The 12,278-nt window shown below is 38.9% G+C and overlaps 1 protein-coding gene across 7 annotated transcripts in view; it reads left to right on the forward strand.

Annotated features, from left to right (window-relative positions):
• COBL (cordon-bleu WH2 repeat protein) overlaps positions 1 to 12,278 on the forward strand; it is a 336,290-nt gene that overhangs the window by 172,634 nt on the left and 151,378 nt on the right. For all 7 annotated transcript variants that reach the window (XM_020981301.2, XM_078152259.1, XM_020981298.2 and 4 more), the window contains one exon: positions 10,501 to 10,713. In XM_020981301.2, coding sequence (XP_020836960.1) covers positions 10,501 to 10,713 — 213 coding nt within the window. The remainder of the gene's footprint in view (positions 1 to 10,500; positions 10,714 to 12,278) is intronic.

The following is a 12,278-nucleotide window of genomic DNA, read 5'->3' on the forward strand; positions in this document are numbered from 1 at the left end:
CACATGGAGAATGCTGTGAGTGAGCTTGGGCTATGATGAAATGGTGTGTGTTAGTGAATAGGTTAGTCACCATCAAAATGAGTGTGGCTGTGGGATTGGGCTGGGAGGGGGTGGTTGGTTATCATTTGAGGTTAAGAGTCCTTTCTTAGAACCTACTCTAATTGCCATATAGTCCCTTCTGGGAATTTTGGCAACCCCTGTAGGAAGGGGTTATGGTGCCAACAACCAATCCAGAATAATATTACTAAAAATTCACATTTTATATAGTGCTTTGAGGTAGGCAAAACTCTTTTCATACAGTCCTGTGAGAACAGTTTACTGCTGAGGCTTCCATGTTTGGGGGTTTCTGATCTATATGGTCAGCAATTAAGAAAACAAATGTAGATTGCTAAATTTAACAATTAAGGGTGCATAAATCAACTTGGCAATAAAGCACACTTCTTCCACAGCAAATAATAGGACTCTTCCTGTGGCAACTATTGATTTATTCTTAATGATTAAATATGGGGGGGGAGAACAGTTTTAGATCGTCTCCAAGTTAGTGACTCTCATAATCCTATTCAGAGGAGACAAGATACTGGAGTCCTTTGCCATTTCCTTCTCCAGCTCTTTTTACACATGAGAAACTAAGGCAAACAGGGTTAAGTGACTTGCCCAGGGTCACACAGGTAGTAAGTATCAGAGGCCAGATTTGAGCACAGAAAGATGATTCTTCCTGACTTCAGGCCCAGAACTCTATCCACTGCTCCACCTAGCTGCCTCAAAATGTGTTATGGATATTATTGTTTTTCAGTTGTTTCTGACTCTTCGTGACCTCATTTGGGGTTTTATCAACAAAGATACTAGAGTAATTTGCCATTTTCTTCTCCAGCTCATTTTACAGAAGAGGAAACTGAGGCAAACAGGGTTAAGTGACTTACACACAGCTAGTAAGTATCTAAGGCTAGATTTGAACTCCGAAGATGAGTCTTCTTGACCCCAGGCCTAACACTCTATCCACTGTGACACCTAGCTGCCCCATATTTCTAGAAACTAATTATTTCCTAAAACTGTTGTTGTTAACTATTCTAAAAAAACATAGTCTGTGTTAACAGGTTTCATCTTTATAAAGTGATCCAGCAGTGTGGACTCTAAGGATGGTGTTCTAACTAGGTCTAGCCAGTTTGTTAAATTTTGCATTACAAGATTATTTAAAAATGAATTTACTCTAAGTTGGGCATTGTTTGCTTATATTTAAACTCTCAGCTATGACCAAAAGAGTATCTAGCCAGAGTCTGCCTGATGCAATCGTTAGAACTATCAGAGATAGCATGGAAGCTTTAGCAGGAATTCAATATTGTCCTCATTGAAATCTCTCCCAAACCAGTAAGCCCCAGTGTATTTTTTTTCCCTATTGAGAATTTAAATTCCATCTCTTAGACATTCCCACTAAGGAACGTGGCCAAGAGAGTTGTTGTTTCTCGTCAACCTCCCAATGAAAACTAAATTCATAAATTCATTTTCTCTGTCTATCAGCAGCTTTGAGCTGAAATCAGCTGGCATGGTGTTTATGTCCTAGGTCTACCATTTAAACTGAACTGACGCAAATCCCCAGGATGCCAGAACTACAACATGCATGCTGGCTGAGGGTATTCAGCTGAAGGAATGCCCATCTTAGGAAAGGCCATACTGTGAGAATAAGAGGGGAAAAAATGCCATTAATAAGCAACCTTCTGCGAAGGGAACTTTGACTGCCCCCGACCCCTAGTGCTTTGCTGGCAGCCATGGAATGGAAAACCATGTTCTTTCGTTTCCCACCAGAAATTGAGATGGAGCTGTCAGACGCATTGACAGCTCCATGCTGCCATGCTCAGCTGATCCTGTTGAATGGTGGAAGGATAATGTTGTCAGTCTGTCTGATCTGGTTTACATCACATGGTCGTGTCTTGGAAGATAGCCAAATTATGTTTTTGGAAGAAAAGGCATTCACTTAAGCTAGAGATTGTGACCACCACCACTACCACCTCCCTCTTCCTTACCCTTCACAACATCTGCTTCCTGAAAATGCTTTAGCTTTTAGGTGTTTTGTGTTGTTTTCTCATTTTTTTTTTAAACCCACGAAGGGAAGTAATTTGCTGGAGTGAATAGAATATTAAGTCAGGAATAAGGAGACCTGGATTCTTGCCATGGTTCTAGCATTACCTATATGGCCTGGGGCAAGGGAAAACATCTCTCTGGTCCTCAGTTTCTCATTTAGGTTGTTAGGATTGGACTATGAGACCAACTTTTAAATTGTGTGATGTGTATTTAAATAGTCTGTGGTGTATTCTAGATGTGGATTATTTGGGGGTGAGAGAAAAGCACCTTTTAAAATGTCATGTTTAACCGTTCAATTAATTAATTAAATGTAATTTCATTGAAGAAAAATTTTAAATGTATTAAATTTTTAATATTGTTAAGCCATCCACATATGTTCTACAAGGGCAGTGGGGTGTTGCATTGAGTAGAGCACTAAGCTTGGAATCAGGAAGACTCATCTTCCTGGTTTCAAATCTTACCTCAGACACCTACTAGTTGTTTAACCCTGTTTGTCTCACTTCCTCACTTGTAAAAATGAGCAAGAAAAGGAAATGGCAAACCACTCCAGAATCTTTGTCAAGAAAACCCCCAAAAGGGGTCATGAACAATCAGACACAACTGAAATGACTGAATGACAATATATTCTATGTGGTTTGAATTTCAAATCCATCCGTGTGTGTGTGTGTGTGTGTGTGTGTGTGTGCGCATGAATTTTCTCAAGGTTCAACACTATTTAAAGAACCTAACTATTGATAGTGGGAACCCTTGACTCCTAACCTTTTTTACTGCAACTTCATGGCACTGCATTTCTGTGTAGGTATACACTAATCTATACTGATTTTGAGTACCAGAGGCAAAAAGTTCATTTACAATACTAAATGAAACAGAGTTAAACATGTTGCCTTATGTATTGTTCAAAAATTGCACATTTATAGAAATGCTGTATGTCCTAGTATAGTGTAGTCTTTGGGGTCCAGTTAGACAAGGGTCTCTTATATTTTTGAGTTAGATAACCTTGGGATTTGAACCAGAATGTAATTGGCACTCAAAGTTAGGCATGACTACTGGAAGCTTATGAATCAAGCCACTTTCTTCATTCATTAAGTATTTGTTGGGCACCCACCAGGATCAAGGCTTTGTGGGGAGAAACTAAGACAAACACATCAAAGTCCTTGAAATCCGTAACTGATATTCCAAGAGCCTCCACAGCGTAGCCTCTTCCTTCTCTCCCTGAGGGCACTAGTTATGACAGTAGGTGACTCCCTACTGAGCTTAATTCCTGGGGAAATAAGGAAAACGTTTTCAGGATACAGACTCTTGTTTAGTACAGGTCAGTCTGATGGCACCTATGTGAATATCAGAGGTAGCATGCTGTGGTAACTGTTGCTGCTTTACTGTAGATTGCTCACTTATTAGCTATCAGTGGTAAAAGAAGAGAACTCTGCCTGTTTGTCCAAGTATGCTACCCTTAAAGAGAACCCAAAGCTCTATTATCAAGACATTGTTAATACTTAGTAACTATCTCCATTCTAGGTATGAGGCTTGGTAGTGATTTTTCTCCTGTCACTCAAGCTTTAAATGAAACATTCCCAGATTATTTCAATGTGAATTAAAAAGAAATTAAAAAACAACAACAAAAGAGATGTGGAAATTGATGCGAAGATTAGGCTGGTACTGCGTGTGTGTGTGTGTGTGTGTGTGTGTGTGTGTGTTTCCATTCTGGCACATAATTCTTTTCTTAGTCTGGTTTTCTTATTCTAGAAAACATAATTATGCAGGTCAGAGCAAAGAGCTAAGGAAAAGAAAATGAATTAATGGACCTGAGATCAGTAGGCCTGGCAGAATTTGCACTTTTATTTACATGTAGATTTTGTTGTATAGCTCTGTAGGAGAAGCAGTGTAGCACAAAGAGATGAGGTCAGGAGGATCCAAGTTCAAGTATATACATAGCTGCATATGTATATCCTTCTCAGGGGAGCTTTTTCGACACCTCTACATGTCAGTTGGCTTTAGCTCTTTATTAGACCACAGTGAGCAGAGAATTGCTAGACAAGAATTCACCCTGAAAATTCTTGGCAGCCTACAATTTCCTAAAGGGGGAATTTTAAAACTAATAATAGACACATCCCTGGTAACCTCAGTTTTATTTCGATGGCTCATAGGGAGGGTTCTAACCACAGCCAGCGGTCAAAGTAAAAGAAAAATGGAAGAAAAGAATGACACAATCCACCGAGGAGCACCATTTTTATAAAGTCCCTTTATAGGATGTGTCAGAGGACTGAAGAATTACCTTTTCTCTCTAACTTAATAAGTGAGTTTAATACAGGTCAAAAATGTCTGCTACGAAGCATTTTTGTATTGTTTAAAGAAGGATGAAATTTAACTCTAATTTTTATTCTTCCCTCTGACAGCAAAGTGGGTGGACCTACCACATAGTTCTTATGCAGAGGTATCGATAGGCATTGAATAAAATAGAAAAGGGTGAAGGGGCTGTGAGTAGGCATACTAACAAGAACATGGATCTGTTGATTTATAAAGCGGTAGCCACTCTGCTGGAAGTGCATTTGCACATCCTGAGTCTAAAGGGTTTTATAGTCTGCCTTCCTTTTTCTGTTGCTTATTACTTTTACTGTGTGTACATCTAGGAGCTCTAGCTTTGAAAGCTATCACATTGATGAATTTTCATTTAAAAATTAGCTGTGGGGAAATTGCCTAAGAAGATAAAGAGTTGAAATCTGTGGGTTTTGGTACCATGTTGTGGAAGACAGGCCTAGCTCCAATACCCATACAAGGAAAGAACTTGACATTTTCAAAAACTTTTATTGACCAATGTGGACAGGGAACAAGAAACCAAATCACTCTTACAGGCAAACAGCATTCTGTTCCTTGCTGACCTTTAAATGCTACTTTGTGTCATGAGAAAACCAAGGGAACAGTAATAAAGGGAGCTGGGGAAGCGATTTTCAAAACAGATGTCTTTAACTACCTGAGCCATATTGCCTACACTCTGGCTTTCCTATCGCCTTGATATCGAAACAGCAGGGTCAACTTTTCAAAGGCCTAAGCAATATCAGAGAGTAATTAAAGAAAGCATCTGATATCCTATCTGAACTTGATATGTCTGCCAGAATCTGATGTGTGGGGTACTTTGTGTGCTGTAGGCACTCCTAGCATCTAGCGTAGTGTGTGGTATGTAATAGGCATTTAAACTCTTGTCAAAATATTAGTGATCATTTGTGGAATAAATAAACAAGTAAATAATAGATGTCAGGTATTCTGAATTCATTGTCACTTTGCCAAGCTGTGAGTAAACCTGTGAGAGACTGATTTGCATCATATGTGAACCAAGCATTGATCAGAGTTCACTAAGGCTCAAGAGACCGGTTCAATTTGGGCAGCTAAGCAAGGGCATGTCAGGCTAATTGTATTATGTTTTGGCTTAGTTGTTCCTCAAGAGTCGGTTGTTTGGCTAATGGTTCATCTCAGGGTGAAACTGATCATCCCCACCATCAGCAGCACAGAAAGTATTATTAAGCATCTAACTGGGTATGGTGTTCTGGTAGAACCTTTGGATAGAACCACTATTTGTAGAACTCCTCAGTGAGCTTATAAAACATAGGCGAACACATAATATAGAGGATACAATCTAAAAACACTAAACCAATACAGAAGTGTATAATAAGGTGTTTAATGCTTCAGTGGATTAGCGAGTTCATTAGCATCTGTACATTCATCATCAATGTCAGTCAGAGCCAGTTCACTCCTTTTAATCTTGGGTAGTTTTTATCTGTTTTGTTTTTGTTGTTCAGTGGTTCCAATCGTGTTTGACTCTTTGTGATCCCATTTAGTGTTTTCTTGGCAAAGATGAGTGGTTTGTCATTTTTTACCCCAGCTTATTTTTACACATGAGGAAACTGAGGCAAGCAGGGTTCTGACTTGCTCAGGGTTACACAGCTAGTGTCTCAGGCCAAATTTGAACTCAGGAAGATGAGTCTTCTGCTTATCATAAATACTTCATAATGAGTCCATCCAATGTGCTTCCAAAGTAAAGCGGGGGGGGGGGGAGAGAAATGCCATCATCCTTAAACAAATGCAAAAATTATGTGTATCACATGTCTTATAAATAATTAATTCACTCATTAAGTTAGCAATATATTGATGTACTGTTTTTATCCTGTTATTCAAGAAATAGAGCTTCAACAGATCTATAATCTTGTACTGATCACAGCCCATTCATTCCCTTCTATCTTGTGTAATTTTTTATCTCTGCCTTTCCATTAATCTTTCATAATGGATATACTAAGTATCCTAGAGACTGTTAGTTGGATTCTTTTAACATTTTATGGTTGCCACTGGAACAGTCTGGCTGGGTGTATCATCCTATAGATGACTGGCCTACCTTCTTGTACAGTAAAACAATTCTTTACCATCTCTTATGAGACTTTTTTAAAAACACACAAAGATTAGTAATACTCTGTAGCTTCTAGTATACCTGCTACATGTCTTTCCATCATAGTTTTCATCATCAATCACTGTGGTTGTTTTATGGCACAGTGGATAGAGCACCAGATCTGGAGTCATGAAGACTCATCTTTGTGAATTCAAATGTGGCCTCAGACCCTTATTAGCTGTGTGATCCTGGGCATGTCACTTAACCCTGTTTGCCTCAGCTTCCTTATCTGTACAATAAGCTGGAGAAGGAAATGGCAAACCATTCCATTATCTTTGCCAAGAAAACCCCCCAAACGAGGTCACAAAGAGTCAGACACGACTGAAAAACAACTGAATACACAAGCAGCTCAAGATGATTCCAGATATCTTTTAGTTTCCCAAATGCAATTTAGCCTTGATGTCTTTCTGTGCAGTCTTTGGTCCAGTTCATTGTCTTAATTGTAGTCCAATACATACACACACACACACACACACACACACACACACACACACGAAGGACAACTCATTGGGATTGCCCATTCAACCACATGTTAGAATCTGTATAACCTATGAAAAATAATGGCCAGATTTAGGTTTTGTTTTTGTTTTATAAAGCAGCAGTGAAAATTATCATGAGGTCTTTTAACGAAGCTGTAAAAAGCCAAATGAGTGTAGCATTTTGATAAACAATCTGCCCTTGCTCAGTGGATTTCTTAAGACTGGTATGATCCCCATCAAGTTTGATGTTCATAATCGAACAAAAGCTTCCTGGGGTCTAAATATGATTATAACTATTGAAATGCCAGTGATAAAAGACTGTTATATGCTTTGCATCACTTCCTGATTTAAGGATGGCTAAACTGGGTCATTAGAGGTATGTAAATTTAGGGTCATTCTTGAGAGACAAATTCATAGGAGGTAATCTTTATGACAGAGACCTATGTAAATATTCAAATTGGATTGAATAGTAGGGCATATAATTATATAACACATAGCATGACAACATAGAGGCAGCATGAGGTAGTGGAAAGCACTGGAGAGGACCTAGAGTCAAATCCCACCTCTGACACTTACTACTAATTTCTCAGGTAAGTAACTTAATCTCCCTGGGCCTGTTTTCTCAACTGCAAAATGAGAAGGGGTTGAATTAGCCAGCTTCCTAGGTTCCTTCTAGCTCTAAATATCTGATCCTATATCTCTTCTAGTTATTTAAAATGACCTTATTTAGTAGGATCATAATGTAAATCATAGCTGAAAACAATCTTGTCTGTGTGTACTTTTACTTTATATGTACATCTTTTGGAATCTCTCCTATTATTATGTAAATGTCAGAAGTGAATATAAGAAAAACATGAAAAAGGATGTGATTTTATGTTTATCAAAACATTTTGAAATGGAATCTATATTTGCAGAACTTGAATGTTTGAAAGCATTTGTGAAATTCTTCCTAAGACATCTAATGTAGATAGTAGACAAATTTTAAAAGTTAAAGATTCATTTCCTATATACTACCTCAGTATGTGATCTTAAACATGTTATTTAATTCCTTTGTCCTTCAGTTTATCAAAAGGAATGGAATGAAAGAACATTCATGAAATGGTTTATGATACTATTTTATGCAAGATGATGTTTCCAGAATTTTTTTTTAAAATTTTCTAAAGTGGGCTTATGTCAGGGGCAGCTAGGTGATGCAGTGGATAGAGCACCAGTCCTGGAGTCAGGAGGACCTGAGTTCACATATGGCCTCAGACATTTGATGCTTACTAGCTGTGTGATCCTGGGCAAGTCACTTAACCCCATTGCCTAGCCAAAATAAAAAAACAAAAATCTTTACTCAGCTCAGCAGAACAGAATATAACCTTGTACCCAGCTTTTGTTGTACCCATTTGTGTCAGGCCATCTCTTACTAGATGTTACAAGAGATCCCTGCCACACTTTAGGTTCAGCATGGTGGCAGTAGGAGGCAGTGATACTGTTTTCTTATTTTAGGTAACGTTTTAAGATTTACAGGTCACTTTACATGCATCCTTTCACTTGATCTTCATCACAGCCCCATAAAGTAAATGGTACAGGTATTATTGACCCATTTTCTAGAAGAGGAAACTGGGGCTGAGCAAGGTTAAATGATTTGCCTGGTGTCACAAAGCTAGTAAGCTTTAGAGGGGGCACTTTTAACTCAGGGCTTCCTGGCTCTCAGTCTAGATACCCAGGAGACTCTGCCACACTTCTACCTTCTGTAAAGGGAAAGAGCTGGAATTTCACAAAGGTGAAATGATGGCTTGTTTTGATCTTTGAAGAGCCTGGGGGACAATTATTTATGCCTAATTACCATGTGGGACAAAAAATGATTATTCACAGTATTAAATATATGTCAGATTAACTTTGTAACAAGTTTTATTTGATCAAGCATATACATACTCAATAGCTCAATACTCACGTGACAGAGTTGTCTGTTCACAAATCTAAAAAGTCACAGGGAATATTATGAAGGTTCACTGGGAGCCAGTTTATGTACTTTTGGAAGGTGGTGGTGATACCTTTCCTTGGTTTCTTTATAATGGATCTCAAGTAAATTCCGTGTAAATTATCTCACTGAAAATATACTTTGAAACATTTTAAACTGCAGTCTGAGTTTACTATTCATACTATAGGGCACATCCTAGTTGACAGGTTAGTTGTTGGGAATAGGAGTAAAGGATGCCATTCATACCATTAGCCAGTCATTTATACTTAAATATGCCCTATCTAGGAAGAATACACCTTAGTTAGAAGTTAAATCCAATCCATCCTCCACTCCTCTGTCAGAATGATCATCTTAAGGCCCAGGTATGACCATTTAGCCCTCCACTCTCCCCTCCAAACTCCTATCCTATCCTATCCTATCCTATCCTATCCTATCCTATCCTATCCTATCCTATCCTATCCTATCCTATCCAGAGTCAAATATAAAGTCCTCTGGTGGGCACTAAAAGCCCTTCATAACCTGGCCTCCTCATACCCTTCCAATCTTTTTTTACTCATTTCCCCCACATATTCTGCAATCCAGTAACATTGACCTCCTTTTTCTTGCAGAAGACAAACCATCTTCCAACTCCAGGCATTTTCACTGGCATGTGAAATCTAGGCTTGGAATTCTCTCAGTCCCCATATCTACCTACTACCTTCCCTGGCTTTCTCCAAATCCTAGCTCTCTCCTTGTACAAGAAATTTTTATCAGTCTTTAATGCTAGTGGGAAGTGCTTTCCCTCTTTTGGTCATATCTGAATTTATCCTGTAGATAACATGCTTGTGTATGTCTCCTTCATTAGACCATGAGCTCCTTGAGAGCAGGGACTGTCTTTTGCATTTCTGTATCCTTAGGACATACTGTACCTGGCAGATAATATGTACTTAATTAATGCTTGTTGAATGACTGATTACCATATGTTAGGAGGTTATTGTGGTACAGTGGGAAAAACACTGACCCTGAAGTTGCAGGTCTGGGTTTAAATTCTGCTTCTAACACTACTTGTGTGAAGTTGAACAAATCATTTGACCTCATTGGGCCTCAGTTTTCACATTAAGAAATTGAAGTGGTTGTATTAGATGACATCTAAAGTCCCATTTCTGAGCTTATGAAACTAGCTGTGTTACCCCCACCCCCAGCTACGTGGCCAGTTGATAGAGCCCTGGGCCTGGAGTTAGGAAGGCTCACCTTCCTGAATCAAATCCAGCCTTAGACACTTACTAGCTGTGTGATCCTGGTAAAATGATCTGGAGAAGGAAATGGCAAACCATTCTAGTATCTTTGCCAAGAAAACCCCAAATGAGGTCCTGAAATGTCAGACACGATTGAAATTACTGAACAACAATAATAAAAAGAAAACTAACAAAAGTCCTTTGTCATATGTGAGCATCTACTCTAATAAAAATAGATGTTAATTAGAAACAAATAGTTTGGATTTTTAAAATGCAACTTCCTAGAAAATATTATTTTAACTCATTTTTGGTTTTGTTTGCTTGTCTTTTCAGGGCTGCTTAACAACTCCCAGCTCCCCATCTGTGAATTCTCGTTCCCTTACATTGGGTCCATCCCTGTCCCTTAGCAACATCTCAGGAGTGTCATCAGACATAAAGAAGCGTAGAGCACCTCCTCCACCATCAGCAACACCATCAGTGACACTATCAGCAACACCATCGTTGCCCAGCACTGAGGCCATTGGTCAAGATAAGATGTCAGAAAAGGTAAAGGGAAGATGTGGTTCTGGAATGTAAGAAAGTCTCTGTGTGATGTAGGGTAACTGTAATTCCTCAGTCGTTCCATTTGGCTTCATCGTTGCTTGTATCATGTTGTTAGGACAACAATGCAGATTCGCTCTAAATCAGAATTGATCTGGATCTTTTATTAAAGTGTTTTAATTTCTTGTAATTTACAGCACATTGTTTGGATTGCTGAACCGTGGCAATCCTTTATGGTAATGTAGCCTAGCCAGTCCTTACTCCTGGATCCCTCTGAGTTTGCTTGTTTCCATCAACCCTTCCATGACTCCATACTTTTCTTTTTCTTTTAATGGGATTCATATGAGGGGTTAGTATTAAACGTCATGGTACAGTAGTTCTACCTGTATGAGGTCAGGCTGAATGTCACAAGTGTAGATGCACCAGGAAGCGAATACATACATACATCCCAGTAACTTCAACAGCTAGACTACCTATGTGGTATTTATGTAGTAATATTTAACTCTTATGGTGTGAGGAATCCATCCCTTTACCATTCAAGGTATTCAAGCTGCATCCTTATACTCACCTTGCATGTGAATACTTAGAGCCCTGGTGCTGTTACTTTGGAATATTTGGCATGAACCTAATTTCTACACAATATGACTTCAGAGTCAGCTTGTTAGAAATAACTCCTAACAGTAAGCAGCTGTCACAACCCTGGGCTATTATGGAATTGACCCTTATTGCAGATGCTCAAAATGAACAAAATTGAGAAAAGCAAGGGCTTGAAAAAAGCTGATTTAGAGACTCAAGAAATCCAAGACTATCCTTGGGAATTGAGTTTATCTGTTTACATAATGACCTTTTGTGCCCCCCAGTGTTTAAAAAAAAAAGCAGGGGGCCTCCCTTTTTTATGCATTTCAAAGGAACACAGCATCTTTGCAGGTGATTAAAACATTAAGTGTTGAAGGAAGCACCTGTAAGATACATAGCAGCCTGCCCTCAGAGACAGACTTACCACTTTGATTCCTTCCCCCACCCCATTTCTTTGGCGTTCTCTTCCTTCCCTACCTTCACATCACGCGCTCATACTCTTTGAAACATCCAAACCCTGAACTCCCAGTGGATAGGGAAGTCTTTCATACTGTTCCAAAATGGTGCTTTTCAAGGTTTAAAAATGTGCCACGGGGGAAAAAATCTTCAAAGAAATGTTTTTTCTAAGTCTGCCTTATATTGTGCCACACACATTGGTCTCCAGGATTTCCTAATACTTGGGCAGGTTGGGGGTAGGGGTGGGTGGGACTCTCGGCTACCCAAGACAATAAATGAGTGACCCAGGGGCAAGAGACCTACTTTATTATTTATTTTGAAAGATGATAGACTGACTGCTTGGTGTGATGTATGTTTTAATTCTCCATCCAACCATGATATTCAACTACTTGAATTTCAGCTCTGCATAGCGACATGAAATATGAAAAACACACTTGAATTCTCACTCTCATTGATTTCTGCCTCCTCAGTTGGCTTTTTTCTGCTATCCTTTTATCATTTTCTTTGGTATTCTCCAGGCTTCTCTTTACCTGTTTTAT

The sequence above is a fragment of the Phascolarctos cinereus genome, unplaced genomic scaffold (genome assembly GCF_003287225.1).
Source record: "Phascolarctos cinereus isolate Bilbo 61053 unplaced genomic scaffold, phaCin_HiC Scaffold_4;HRSCAF=312, whole genome shotgun sequence".
Classification (NCBI taxonomy): domain Eukaryota; kingdom Metazoa; phylum Chordata; class Mammalia; order Diprotodontia; family Phascolarctidae; genus Phascolarctos; species Phascolarctos cinereus.